The sequence below is a fragment of the Paroedura picta genome, chromosome 4 (genome assembly GCF_049243985.1).
Source record: "Paroedura picta isolate Pp20150507F chromosome 4, Ppicta_v3.0, whole genome shotgun sequence".
In the NCBI taxonomy this organism is placed as follows: domain Eukaryota; kingdom Metazoa; phylum Chordata; class Lepidosauria; order Squamata; family Gekkonidae; genus Paroedura; species Paroedura picta.
This window is the reverse complement of record NC_135372.1, coordinates 62906150-62921005: the sequence shown is the minus strand read 5'-3', so window position 1 is coordinate 62921005 and position 14856 is coordinate 62906150. Positions and strand designations below refer to the sequence as shown.

The window sequence follows — 14856 nt, the reverse complement described above, 5'->3', positions numbered from 1 at the left end:
TGCTGATTCATGTTAGCCTGTTCCTTGGGTTTTGTGTTGTTGTTTTTTTTACTTGATGTGGATCAAGGGGGAATCTTCGGAGAGTGAGAAGCAAGAGGAGGCCGAGGATGAGTGGTCCAAAGGTCTTGCCAATATGCTGGGGGGGGGGGAGCAATGTGCTTGGCAGACTCTCAACCTGAACTAAATACCTGAAGGTGCTTTTCAAAGTACTTTAAAATACTGACTTCTGATAGTGTTGTTGGTTTAATACTCCAAATGAACTAACATTTTTATTAATATCTTTCAATCTTGGATTTATGGTAGAAGTAGATAACATTTTTGCTCCAAGAGCTGGAAAAAAATTGAAGTCTACTGTTAAAGATTGTGCTGTGTGTGTATATATATATATATATACACACACACATACATACATAAACTGCTTCCTGTCTCAGTGCTACCCCTGGAAACAATGTAAGTACCTCAGTGGCTTGCCTCAGTTGTCTAGGGGGAGAACCAGTCCCAATTGCAAAGTAGAAGGATTTGGCAGCCTGGCGGGTTTTTGAAAGCAATCACTTAAGGTTATCCGGAAAAATGTTGTACAAGAAAGTTAAATATTTCATTACATATTCCTTTCTTTTCAAACACTGGAACAAAACAATTTTTTAAAAATCAATTTTCCCCCTGATTGTTTCCAGGCCTTCACATTTTTAGTTCCTTTGTCTGTTTTTTTTTTTTTTAAGAGAATGCTATTACACAGAGTTTTACAATGTACTGCTCCATAGACTCATTCAACTGTCTTAGGACACCCTCTCAAATGTTCCATGACTCTATACATAATTTTCTTAAGGCTTTATAGGGAAAACCCTCAAATATCTGAACTTTATGCCAGGCAGCATACCTAGCTCAATTACTATTATTTTCCTTTTTTCTCCTCCAGACTGACTGACATGATCTCATTTCTTGGTCAGGTTTTAAAAGGTTCTGGCTCAAGCACCTACACTATTGGCATAATCCATCTTTCTCCTGCACGCTGATCTTTTGCTACATGCCAAAGTAGCACCATAAACTGGGCCTGGTATCTGATGACACAATTTCTTACCTAAGTAAACCTTGAGTGCCCACAGCATTGATCTTGATTGTTCTTATTCACTGTATACAATCAGAATATCTTACTAGTGTTTGTATTCTCAGATGAATACATGCATGTTATATTTTTTTGTTCTTTTCCAGAAGATTTTCAGAATGTGTTTTTATCACTCAATAACCAGTTACTTCTAATTCACATTCTGCTAAGGGATCAAGACTATTCAAAACAAAATTCAGCATATTCTCGTTTCTTCAATCCACCTGTCTATATCTCTTTATACTACACAGAACTATTACACAGTATTCAGCCATTCAACTGTATGATTAATCAACTGCAGATCAAATTACAGATGAAAACTGGCTTTTTCCTCCCCCCCCCCCAAAAAAAAATAATTGGGGCTGGCAACAAGACAAAAATCACTGAGGTTCGGGCTGTTAAATTGCCTAAGATTTCGTAGAACACATAAATGCCCCTTCCCTCAAATGTATTGTTTACATCGTGTATACTTCCCCTTTGTCCTGTATAAGGGATCCAAATCAGCATACATTCCCTTCTCCTCCATTTTATCCTCAAGACAGCCTTCTGAGGTAGGTTAGGCTTAGAATGTGTAACTGACCCAAGGTCAACCAGTACACTTCCAAGATAGAATGGGTACTTAAATCAGGCCCCCCCAGAACCCAATCTGATACCCTACTATACTGGCACATCAAATTTGGTGAGAACTTCCGAGATGACACGTACTTCTGCTCTGGATCCCAAATGGTTAGATTACACTATTTTACACTTATGGGGGAAAACCTTGTCTTTCTTCTCCTGGATCCTTAAGAATACATCTGTATTATTATGGTTTTAAAATAATCCGCATCCATGGTGCAACCTCCCTGTAGCCAGATTTATCATGTGTAACAACATGGCATATGAAAAGTTTGCAGTGGTATGTAGAAAATAAAAAGAATCACTGTGGTAAGCACATATGAATGGCTTGCCATATAGGGCAGCAGCCTTCAGTGCTGTGGTTGTTTTATGGGCAGAAGGATAAACACCTGGGTTGGGAATCTGGGGTTCTTGAGACAAATTAAGCTAGATGACCACAGCAAGTATATCAAGCTCCCCACAGGCATGATGATTACCTCTTTGGTTAGTCTGGATGTGATTATACATCCTTTTTTTCAAGAGTATGAGCAATGCGGTGGTAGTGTTGAGGTTTGTGAGGACTATATTTCCAGTAGTTCTTGATGGTGACCTGGGAAACATAGATAAAGGTTGCTCTTGGGGTGTGAAACAGCAAAGAAAGGATGGTCAAAGCTGAGAAATGAACTTTTGCCATGTCTGACAGAGCATGAAAACGACCAGTGGGAATTCTAAAAAGTGGAGTAAAGAAGTATTAGCACCAAATTGAAACCGAAGACAGAGGTAGGAAGCCTGAGGGGAGATGAATTGTCTAGAGTGTAGAACCTGTAAGTGGCTGTTACTGACTTGGCAAGCACAGAAGCTTACAAAACTAATTTCAGTTATTCACTACTCCCATCATTCACTGCAGCTTGTCAATTTTACCTATACCATTAAAACTACTGTATTTACAGATATGGGGGTATTTATTTACTGAATCATTGTACTAGTAATCAAGCCCGCTGTAATCTAAATACAGCGGGCTCTAGAGCAGGGAGCCCCCGGCAGTCGCGCTCCACGCGGCTGCCGGGGGCTCCCTTTGTGGGCGGCCTGACGCGGCGAGAGGAGCTTCGTGCCTCTCGCCGCGTCAGGCCGTCGGGCAGGGAGCCCAACGGATTCCCTTTGTGGGCTGATTTATTAAAAATATAGACAAGGAAAATAATAAAAGGGATCTAGCAGGAAAAAGTAATTGTTCTACTCTGCATGTATATTTCTGCAACTTATCTATACCTATATATGCTCAATAACTAAGCAAACTTGCTCTACACAACTGAATCAGAAGCATTTAGAGGTATCACATAAAGTTTAGCAATGATAGGGCTCAAGAGCACATTCCACCAGGAACTCTGTATACATATTCATAGACACGTTCATGTTGAAATTAGTGGTGCATATTGCATGGAGAGACATCTGAACATGGACAGGTCTCAAGATGTTAAAAAATGTATCAAACATTATAATTCCTTGTTTATTTATTTTTGTTAACCGTCATTCCTGCGTCGACTGGCTCATGGCCATTTACACTCAGCATAAAAACCCACATCATCATACAATAATAAAATTACAATAAGACACTGGTGACAAGATCCTCTCACCTTCTACCCCCCATCTATACCCAGCAAGAACCCCTACCACCACCGTAAGCACTACCCCAGGGGATACTACTGCCCAGATGTCCACCAGAAGGCCTAAACGAGGAGGGACCAATCTTCTTGGCCTCAACCAAATGCCTGGCTAGAAGAGCTGCGTCTTCCAGGCTCTGCGGAACTGTGATAGCTCCATCAGCTCTTCTGGGAGCTCATTCCATCAGGTTGGGGCCAGGACTGAAAAGGCTCTGGCTCTGGTCGAGGCCAGGCGTGCTTCCCCGGGAATCTGTTTTTACTGACTAATTGAAGGTTAGCAAAGGCAGACAATTCAATTGTTATTAATGAAATTAGTTTGGCATTTATGGACTTACTTCCTAGTGTTTTTAGATTACAGACTAATTTTATGAAAGACTGATTTTTATTTTTTGAAAACGCATTCAACAAAATGTACCCTTTCCCTTCTACCTTTAAATGAGTTTGTTATTATGTGTTAGAAACCCACCACCATATCCAAAGGGTTGAACACATTTACTATAATTTTATATTTGGAAGTCACCAAGTATGCAATATCTTCCTCTTGCATTTGTGCAACTCGCTACCCTAGAAATACTGGTCATCATTCCTTGGTTCCTAATGATCAATTACACACGGCGGCAGCCACACTGTGACACTGCCAGTTCCGGACAGCGGGACAGCATGCCCCGCTGCTTCCTATGTATGCACGAGGAACAGAATCCCCCAGCACACATGGTATGCCCAGGTTCTGCATGCATAGCACACAGGTTCTGCCGTGCCGTGTGTGTCCCTGAATGAGGATGGGATAGAGTGGCAATGCTATCCTACCATCACGGGGTTTGACAAATGCCCTCTACAGCAATCATTAACTTCACTTATTAAAAGTCTTACAACTGATCATTTTTTGTCACTGAGCTTTTCAGTCATATTATATTTTACTGTTTTGTTTTAAAGACTGTATCAGAGATATATATTCTTGGTAGTGTTACTGTCTCTTCAGTGATCCAGAGTGAAGCTTGATGGTTCTGCCACATCTGAATATGGGCAACAAAGTCTGCAGCACATGGAACTTATTCTGAATAGTAGCAAAAAGGCTTGGAGGAAAATGCTCTGTATCTTCTAGAGTAGCAATCCCCAACCTGTGGGCTGCGGACCACATGTGGTCCTTCGACTAATTGGAGGTGGGCCCTGAAGGATGCCTTCTCCCCCCCCCGGCCCTTTACTTCATCCCCCCCCCCAGCCCTTTACAACACACTTCATTGTTGTGGCGTGTCTGTATCTTATTTTGAAGGGATGTTTAAACATTACCATAGCGATCAGAGAGCGTTAGGGCAGTGGTTGAGAGTAGAGGAGTAAACTACCCCCCCCCACCGGGCCTCAGTAAAAGGCGTTGAGTGGTCCCCAGCATTGAGTGGTCCCCGGTGATAAAAAGGTTGGGGACCACTGTTCTAGAGCAGTGGTCCCCAACCTGCGGGCCGCAGCTGGTTCCGGGCCACGAAGGCCATGGCGCCGGGCCACGGCTCCCCGCCCCCCCCCCGCAGTAAAAAACTTCCCAGGCCGCAAGCTTGCGGCCCGGGAAGCTTCTTACTGCGGGAGGGCGGGGAGAGGGAATCAGGGCCGGGCCGCTCATCGTGCGGGCACGGCCTGTGCGGGCGCGGCCCGATGCCCTGCCGGTTCCCAGCCTCAGAAAGGTTGGGGACCACTGTTCTAGAGGGCCTTAGTGTGTAAAGATGAGCAGCTGAAGCTTGGGAGTAAATTACTATTAAGCCTCAATTAAAGGCACATACACCCCTCCCAGGCCGTTACAACTCTATTTGTACTATTTCCCCTTTCCTATACGCAGTCTGCTCCCACTCAAAAAAATCAAACACTGAAGGTATATCAAACTGCCAGCTTTTACTGGTTACCTATTTGTTTCTAAACCTTATCAAAAGTGCTGGTTATTACCTTCTAAGTGCACTTCTTTGTATACAATTCTCTCTACCAGCTGCACTCTTCAGATGGCTTTCTTTTGATTCATATGGCAACAGTTAAGTCAGAGCCTTTTTTTGGGGTCTATTCCTCTGGAATGGCTTACCAGAGGGGGTATGGAAGACCTCCATTCAAGAAGACATATGAATGGTTTTATTTCAGATGGCATTTGGTAGAAGGTATCCAGGTAAGTTAAGAGTTTGCTTTCTCTCCACAAACTTGGATATAACATTTAGGGCATTCTTGCACATCAGTAAAAATAGCGTTACGCCAGCTGAATGGCGAAGCGCTAAATTTTTTCACGCTTCCCAGCCCCTCCTTACCTTTCTGCCACCTTTTTGAGCAGCTTATCCTCCACATACGCTGCTGGAAATGGCGGAAGAGAGCAACACATCTCATACGCAACTCGCTTCCGCCTATCAATTCAGGGAACCAATCCCTTTTTCCAACAGTTTAAAGGTCCTATGATGCCCTCTAATTTTTTTTTAAGCGTACATTTCTGTTGCAATGCCTGTGAATGGAATCATAGATGCATAGAGCATTTTAACAACACCCTTTATGGGAACATGAGTCCTTTGATACATCTAAAAATTAATATCGTTCCTGATTTTTTTTTGGGGGGGGGGACTTTCAAGAGGCATGCTTTTATTTCTGGCATGCTTTTATTTCTGCTTTTATTTCCTGCATTCGTGTCTGCTTATTTGTTGCTCCAGTAAGTTAGCCATTTTTAAAAAGAAATTCCCATCCCTGGGAACAAGGGAGAGGAAGGCGGGTGCAAGGACAGGATGAGGCAGCCAACTTTAGCGTGTTTGAGCCTCCATATCTTCCCTCTGTTGGTTGCCTGCTGGTTGCTCTTTGGTAACTAGCACTTTTTAGGTTGGTGAATCCATTTTATGCAATTCTCCAACTCACACTTTAAAATGGAGGATGTAGTGAGCAGCTTGTTGCTCAGACACTGGATATGGGTGATGTCATGCAGTGCAGCCAGAATATAATGCCTACATTAGGTAAGCATTTCACTATATTTATTGTGTGCAGAAAAGCCCTAGAATCCTGACTGCAAAGAGAAGACAAATTTCAATTTTAGATATCCACATTGGGACATCTCAATCTCAGCTAGAGTTTGACTGAAGGCTTAGAAAATCAGGAAGTTTTCAATAATGCTCTGTGTTTGAGGGGGAGGTCAGAGAATATGTAAGCATGTGACAATCCATGTTTGTGTTTGTCATGGTCCAACAGGAGTTTGTTGTGACATCTGAATGAAACCCGACTTGTCATATCATTAACCATTAAAGCCCTTTCACAGTTAAGCTCCACTGAACTCATTGAAGATTGTTCTTAAGAAAACAATGCCTCAGACTGTAGAAATTGTAAACTTTTCCAACAAATCTATTGAGATTGTGGTATACGAGGGTTGTAAATAAGTCTGTAAATCCACTTTTGATTTGAAGTCATTTTCAATCCACTGAATTAGTCTCAATCTACATATATATATTGTGTCGATCCCCAAATAAAACAAAAGCACAGATCTGGCCTAGCATCACCAGTGAACTGAATGGAGACAAACAAACGCATCCTTAATTTAAATCCAACACTCAATTGACTATATTATACTGAAATTCAGTGACTATGAGTTTGATGGTAATAAAACTCAAATCTTAAATAAAAGAAATATATCAGGGCAGAAAAACTAACTACTTGTATTTTTATCATGCTCTGTAGTTCTTGAACTACAGATGACAACTACAGTGGCAATGAGCTATGATCCAGAATTCCATATCTAGCTTTTAACAGAAAGTGAGATCAACCTGAGAAGTGGAAAATAGGTAAAAATTTGTTATAAATCTTCTGTTAATTCCATACTTTTAAGTATACCTCAGTCTTAATGCAGTCTCTGGGACCATGAAGTCAATGCGATGTTAACCCCCTCTCCAGTAATATTTTGTAAGTATATAGGCCAATAACGTTGGGTCATTCCCTATCCCAGCCCTGAATGGAAGAAGGTGAGTTCGGTTTTATACCATTTTTCACTGCCCAAAGGAATGCAGCTTCGCCTTCCCTTCCGCCTCACAACAGACACCCCGTGAGGTAGGTGAGGCTGAGAGAGCTCTGACAAAACTACTCAGTCAGAACAGCACTATCAGAGTTGTGACAAGCCCAAGGTCATGCAGCTTGCTGCATGTGGAGGAGCGGGGTATCTACCCCACTAATAAAGTACATTTTTGTTGAATTAAAGCCTAGTCAGACAGCAAGCTCATCCTGTGCATTTCTTGTGGATTTAGACAATTCTCCTTCCCCTTCAGGTGAATACTGACTAATACCTTATCCCAAAGGTTATGGCAATGGGTTTCACAGGTCACTGGACTGTTCAGACAACCTGGTCTCACCTGATGACTGCAAACCTCATCACCATGGCCAGAACATTCAATTACTCGGGTCAATTGCTTATGTCCTTTTTATCTGGATAGGTTAAAATGTGCACATGAGAAAATCATTCACGTGTTCAATCACAAGCATGCATCTAACTTATTTTGTATGGCTAATTATGATCACTTCAAAGCAAAGAAAATGAAATGTCTATAATGACTTTTCCCAGTTTCACTGACCCAAACTAATAAACAAACATTTTAGAATATCTTCCACATGCAAATTCACAAGTCCATCGAAGTCATGCTAGTAACTCTCAAACAACACCTTATTCCTTTCAACTTTTATACACAAGTTGCGCTTTTCAGCAACTACGTTTGTTCCACTTTGACTTCTATATATGAAACTATGAAATTATGTGTTTTAATTATTTAACAGCCTCCTCTCATCTCACATGCAAAACAGCAGTTGGAATGTTTTAGGTGAGATTTTTAAAAGTGGAGAGAGGTATACTGCCGGATAGTTTTAGATCTGGCATAATATTAAGCCTCTAAGTTTCAACAGTAAATCAGCATAAGGATCACACAGTTAATAAATCAATCACCCGCACCTGTTTATAAAATACCGGTCTGCATTCCTTAAGCATGAAATTTCACTAGATTTCACTGTTTAGAAAGCTAGGTTCATAAACACTGGATAAGATGTTTGGTTTTGTATTCTATCTTGAAATTAATGGATCAAAACATTGTATTTGTTTTGATCAGAGCTAGTAGGGTATTTTAATGCAGTGTTAAATTGCTGACAGGTGGGTTGACCGGTGCTGGAATCCATTGCCCCATGATGTGCCAAGCCTACATTAGTCGCAAGATATTTGGGTTCTCCACTAAAAGAACTGTACGGTTTAACTTGAGTTCTGTACTTTAGTTATTCTGTGCTGTATATAATTAATTCGAGGTATGCAAAAAACCCAAAAGCCCACAGTATTCTTCAGGTTATAATATACTGAAACTGGTATTTCCCAATATTTCCCAATATTCCTGAATCTATTCATTCATTCATTCATTCATTCATTCATTCATTCATTCATTCATTCATTCATTCTTGCCCGCCATTCCTGGCCCAGCCAGCTTGTAGAAGTTACATCAGAATAAAAGCACAATAAAATACTAACCAAAAATAAAAAGCCCAAATTCGACCCACCCCCATGCCACCCCATATGGTACAATTTACCCAACCAGATTTTGTGCCACAAAATAGATGTTAGATGTAATTTAATAAGATGTTCAAAATTTAGAGATTTAGAGGATATTTGGATTCGGTTCAGCTCCACTATAGCTAATGATCCTCATAGGCAATAATGGAGAATCAATTTTAGACTCTGGGGAGGCCCCTGTTTTTTTAAGACAGAAGCACCAAATTTGCACAAAATTTGCACCATAGCTGCTCCTTAAATCTCTTCAAGTTTGAAGAAGATAGGACCATGGGGTCCAATTCTATGTGCCTCCAAAGGTGCTCGCATTCTCCATTTTTTCCAATGTGGAGGGAAAGGCATTTATATTTTAAAGGGATGCAGTCCTTTTCAAATATAAATGCCTTTTGCAAGCTATAATGGCACTGCTAGTAAACTTCAAATACATTTAAATAACCCGCAGTTCTTTAAATGACTTTTCCGAAGCCAGAGTTCATTCAGAAGGCATTTAAAGGGACTGAGAACCTTTTCAGTGCACTTCAACTGTGGCTATGTGGTGATCCCGGAAAATCCCAAATATTTTTGAGAATTTTTTCAGGCTAGGGCATTTTGGACAGCCAAAAACTAGCAAAAAATATATTCAGCTGAATTAATACCTAAAAAATACCAACTAGGTAGTTTTCAGGTATTTACAGCTCTGAATATTTGGATGCCTAATAATCAATATATAATTTCCTTCCACAAATATCCAGTTTATTCAAACATACTAGATACCCACTACAATATTTGATGTAATTTAAAATCCTGTCAGATTAAGAAGAGTACTAAAATGTTACTTGCTCAAGGGGTACCTATCTTTTTGTTATCTGAAAAAAGAAATGCCACAGATTTAAAGAATGAAGAAGCCGTCAGTTTCATATAGAAACCTCAATGAACCAAAACCAATTAGACCAGTATTTTGCCATAACATACATTTTATAGCTTCAGCAGTCTTTTATCTTATCACTAAGATAAAGACAGGTATGTCCTTCACATATGCTCCACATATGCACATAGTGCTGCATGTTTTCAGTCTGATCTCTCTCCTTCTTTCCCATCTTTTTTCTACTTTCTCTTAATCTTCCTCTTTTCCTGTTGATAGCAATATGCAGTGAAAAATGATATGTGAAATTGCTTCTCTGCAATGCATGCTTCTTATGGGTTCTATATGGCCTACTCTTCCTTGACTTACTCAGGTACATGTATCATCTCCAGTGATGCTTGAGATATCTGTTTTCTGGTAAAAAGAATAAAAGGAAAATGAGCTCCAGTTGGCAGAGGTATGCCTTATTTGGATTAAGGAGCAAAACGTGTAACCCAAAACATGTAAACCAGAATTTCCTAGAACACACCTTTTTTGACTTGTAATTTAAGCACACCACTCAGGCATGTTAAAATATTTACAATTATCTGTCAGTTCTGATGTATTAAAGTCAACAAGACTTTTTCAAACATGTGAAATGCTGTAGAATTAAAATGGGATTTACACAAGTATTTCTGGATAGTGACCAGGCAATATACATTTTTTTTGCTTATTTTCAGGAGCTGGTACTGCATGGTCAATATTTGTTATATTTTGCCGTTGCATTATTGAACAGCCCAGTTTTTCTTAGCCGCTAATCTGCTTCAGCCATTTCCCAAATCAGACTCCGCTGACTGCTTTTATTTCATTTTCTGGCTGGCTGATCTCCTCCCTGCCTGTCCGAACCAATTGCTTAGGTGATTCTTGACATGACCATCTTATGCCCTGGAAACCAATTATAGCTCATGGGGCACATCAGCATACTGTAACTGAATGATGCAAAATATACTTGGATTTGCTCCAATTTATATGAGTGAACGTTAATAAAAACTGCACCAAACTACAGAACACTAAAGCAAACTTCAGAAAATCCATATGGTAATATAAAATGAAAAATAGATCAGTGTGAAATAAAAAACAAGAGTCCTCAAGTTCCCATAAAGAAATCTACTTCCTAGATTATTCTTCAGTCTGAAATATAAAAATTATATAAGAATTACACAAAATTACTCAAGGAAGGAAATAACTCTCAACAAATGCATTCTGATCTACGAGATTAATAAGTGAAGTCTGTATTTATGTAAGATACAGAAATATTGCAAGATATTAATATTCATTCATTACAATATTCATTGTAAGATATTTATGCATCCTAGATATAACATGCAAGATACAAAAATATTGAATATTTCTCAATTTTAGCCTTTAACAAACTTATAGATATATATTGTATATAATATACCCCTGCCTGAAACCATGTTTAGTTAAGAATATTGTGACTTAAAGAAAATATGATTTACTAATTTTGTATGATAGATTCAAATGAGTAGCCATGTTGCTCTGAAATAGCACAATAAAATCAGCGTCCAGTAGCACCTTTAAGACCAACAAAGATTTATTCAAGGCGTGAGTTTTCGAGTGCAAGCACCCTCTGTCAGACTATGATCTTCTTACATGACAGGGAATATATAGCAAAAATTAATTCTGTTACATCTGTCACAACCAAATACAGCCAATGATAAGCCTTTGTCAAAATTTGTCTAATTTTGTATGAATTTAGGATACATGGGTTTCATATCTGCCTCTGAACACTCTTTTTTATGCAGAAAGATGTGTAAGAACTTCTGTCTAATTTGAAGACAGCACAGCTGGGCACATTAATTTTCATTTCAAGTTATCAGGAGGTTGAAAGCTGTTTAGAAACTGAACAAGTGACAGATTTTCATGAAACCAAACAGTAATCTATACTTGTTTGGCTGGTAAAGCATCTTTAAACTTTCTGTGGTTCTGTGCAGAAATACAATAAGACTGCGATGAAATGTCATGCTAATAAAGTGAATGTATGCATTTTTTCAAGGACAAACTATGCTATGATTAATTTAAAAGGTTAGATTTTGTACTTCCAAAGGTATATCCAGCCATGTTTTTTAAGAAACTTGTTTCGAATTTGCAGAAAATGTGTCACTTCAGCAATATCTATGCCCAATTTTTCTACTGTTCACTTAAGTGTAGATTTTTTAAAAATCCTGTGAAGATTCCTGAGGTTGTTAATTATTTGTGATGAATGTGATGTGCAACACCCTTGATCTGGCTTCATTAAAAAGAAACCTGCTGTGATTTGTTCTGAAGCAAACACAAGCCATTGGTGCTTCCTTAAAGCATATTTGCAAAATCTTGTTCCCACCCACTTGTGTTTTTTTTAATCCTCATCACTTCTAAAATGAGAGAAAGGAAGATGCAAAGAAAGGAGGCAAATTATCTTTGCAGAATTGCAGTAATTTCGAAAACAAACCACCACAACGCATCTGGGTTCAGCATCTCCCCCCCAGATGAAAACTCAAGACAATGCTAGCTTCAGAAATAACCCCCCCCACTCCAATTTGCAGATACTGTGCAATCCTGATAGAAGATGAGTGATGGGAGGGCTTTTGAGTCCACGAGGAACATGAGGGGGACTGTGGTTGCAGCAAGCGTCTCCCGCCTCTGCTCTGCCATTCTCTCTTCCGCCTCCCCTCCTCCCAGCCGGCCACGCCTCACAGTACCGCACTCCACACCCAAGGCGCCCGAAGTGGTCTGCCTTCAGCCCCCTTGCACTCTCCGCGCCACAAGCCTTCCGTTCAGATCTCCTCAATGTCACGGAGAGGAAGCGGCCGCCTGCTCGGCTGGGCTAGGCAAGGCACCGACCCATCCCAAGATGCAGCGGCAGAGGCTGGCGGTGCTGCCGCCCAGGCGCTCCCCACCTCCCCCAGGGATGAGAAGTTGCTTCGCGTACCACAGAGGCGGCAGGGCGAGAGGACCGACTCCGGCCGCCCGTTCTTGCCCCCCACCCCACCTCACCTCGCCCCACGGTACCTCTTTCCTCCTGCTGGGCGCCCCCGGGCGCGTGAGGAGGGCCGTCTCCTCGCACACGACAGCCACGTCCTCCACAAAGACACAGTCCGGCAGGCTCTCGTCGCCGGGCAGCTCCAGCACCTGCAGCCCCAGCTTGGTCTTCAGCACGCCGACCAGGAGCTGGTACTCCCGCTCGGCGCGCGCGAAGTCCACCTCCTTGCCCTTCTCTCGCCGCAGGGCGTGCTGGCACAAGGACTCGGGCAGAGCCCGCACCACGGCGTGGGTGCACCGCCCGAAGCTCGAGATGCTGCTGCTCAGCCCGGCCATGTTGCCAGCGGGACCGTGCGAAGGAGAAGGGCAGCCGCAGCAGGGGAGCGGCAGGCACCACAGCCCGCCTTTTCGTCTGGCTCCTCGCGCTGAGCAGCACACTAACAGGCACAGCGGCTGCCAAGCCTCCCCCCCTCCTCCTCCCCCCCCCCTCTGAATAGGAGGAGGTGGGCGCAGGCAAGCGGCTGAAGCCGCTTTGGATTGGCCAAGTGACACTGTTATTTCCAATAGCCCGCGTCCAAGCAAGCACCTATTGGCTAGCTCTTTTGGTAGAAGCATCTGATTGGTTGAAGCTGGCAATGGAAAATTTTTTACCTGTGCTCTAGTCTGCAACCTTGCAAAACCTTGTCCATACCTGCCAACTGCACTCTTGGATAGATCAGATTTACAGAACTGCCGATGCAGACTGCATTTGCACCTCTCACCAGATATAGAATAAAGGCAATATGCAGATACATTCCTTTTGGCCAACCCATTTCTAATTTGGAAAGCTTTCAGACTCACACAGATTCTTCATCAGAATGGCATTTTGACACTGATAAATTGTAGACGGTATCTCATGCCCCCCCCACACACACTTATGCTTTAATTATAATTAATAGATCTCAAGAGCTAAACAGGTTCAGCCACAGCCAGTATTTGGATGGGAGACCTCCAAGGAATACCAGGATTGTGATGTGGAGGAAGGTCAATGGAAACCACCTTTGAATGTCTCTTGCCTTGAAAATCCTACAGGGTCACCGTAAGTCAGCAAGTCAGTCTTTCTCAACTTTGTTACTATTGAGAAACCCCTGAAACAGCCTTCAGACTCTGAGAAACCTCAGAAGTAGCATGTTGGGAAGTATAGCTGTGTGCGCACCCACACACAGCCCCTCCCCTTCCCACCTCCTCCAGGCCCATCACTGGCCATTCGGGTACAGGAGGGTGGATCAACATGACCATATAGGGTCATCATATCACCTGGTAAATGTTTAACAAATCTTTTAAAAATATATTAAAAATTAACTCCCACCCACTCAGGAAACCCAATTACTATTGAAGAAGCCTGGTTTATAGTGTGACATGCATCACTTGCTTCAGGAAGCAGATTCCATGAGGGTACATTTTTTCCTGGTTCCCATATTATCTGTGAATAGATTCAAATGAGTAGCCATGTTGGTCTGAAGTAGCACAATAAAATCAAAGTCCAGCAGCACCTTTAAGACCAATAAGAGTGTTTGCACTCGAAAGCTCACGCCTTGAAGAAATCTTTGTTGGTCTTAAAGGTGCCACTGGACTCTGATTTTATCTGTTATGACAATTTAAAAAATAGTTTATTAAAGAGTCCAAAAGTACCCTTTTTACTTCACTATAAACTGGCTAAGATAAGCACTAGTTATCCTTCCAAACCTCTGTAATGCCAAATGCTAGTATACCAGGATTTGATTGGCAAATTAAAAGGCATTTTTTTCTCACCCTAGACTACAGTATCTTCTTCATCTATTGTTCTATTTGAGCTGTTCAAAGAATTTATACTTGCAAATGATCCCCATGTATAAAAAAATAAGGACATCATGTTTGCACATCTATTAAAATTGCCCTATCAATATTGTTAATATAAGAACTACCGTGTTGTTTTTTTAACATACTTGCAGTCTTCTATTATTTTAGAGAGTCATTTGATCAACTCCTGGTCTTTGTGCTTTCAGTTGGATGATGTCCATTTTTTTCTTCTTCCCAGAATGTCATGGCTTCAGTCACATGATGAATAAGAGATTCTATGCAATAAAGGCCT

The 14856-nt window shown here is 41.3% G+C and overlaps 1 protein-coding gene across 3 annotated transcripts in view; it reads right to left on the bottom strand.

Moving 5' to 3' along the window:
- Positions 1 to 14856, bottom strand: part of DDAH1 (dimethylarginine dimethylaminohydrolase 1) — a 162406-nt gene that overhangs the window by 52915 nt on the left and 94635 nt on the right. Inside the window, exon 1 of one of the 3 annotated variants that reach the window (XM_077333132.1) lies at positions 12777 to 13208. The exons of the other annotated variants lie outside the window; for them this stretch is intronic. Within the exon in view, the coding sequence (XP_077189247.1) occupies positions 12777 to 13082 (306 nt within the window). The 5' untranslated portion in view covers positions 13083 to 13208. Of the gene's footprint in view, positions 1 to 12776; positions 13209 to 14856 lie in introns of those variants that run through there. 3 annotated transcript variants of the gene reach the window in all.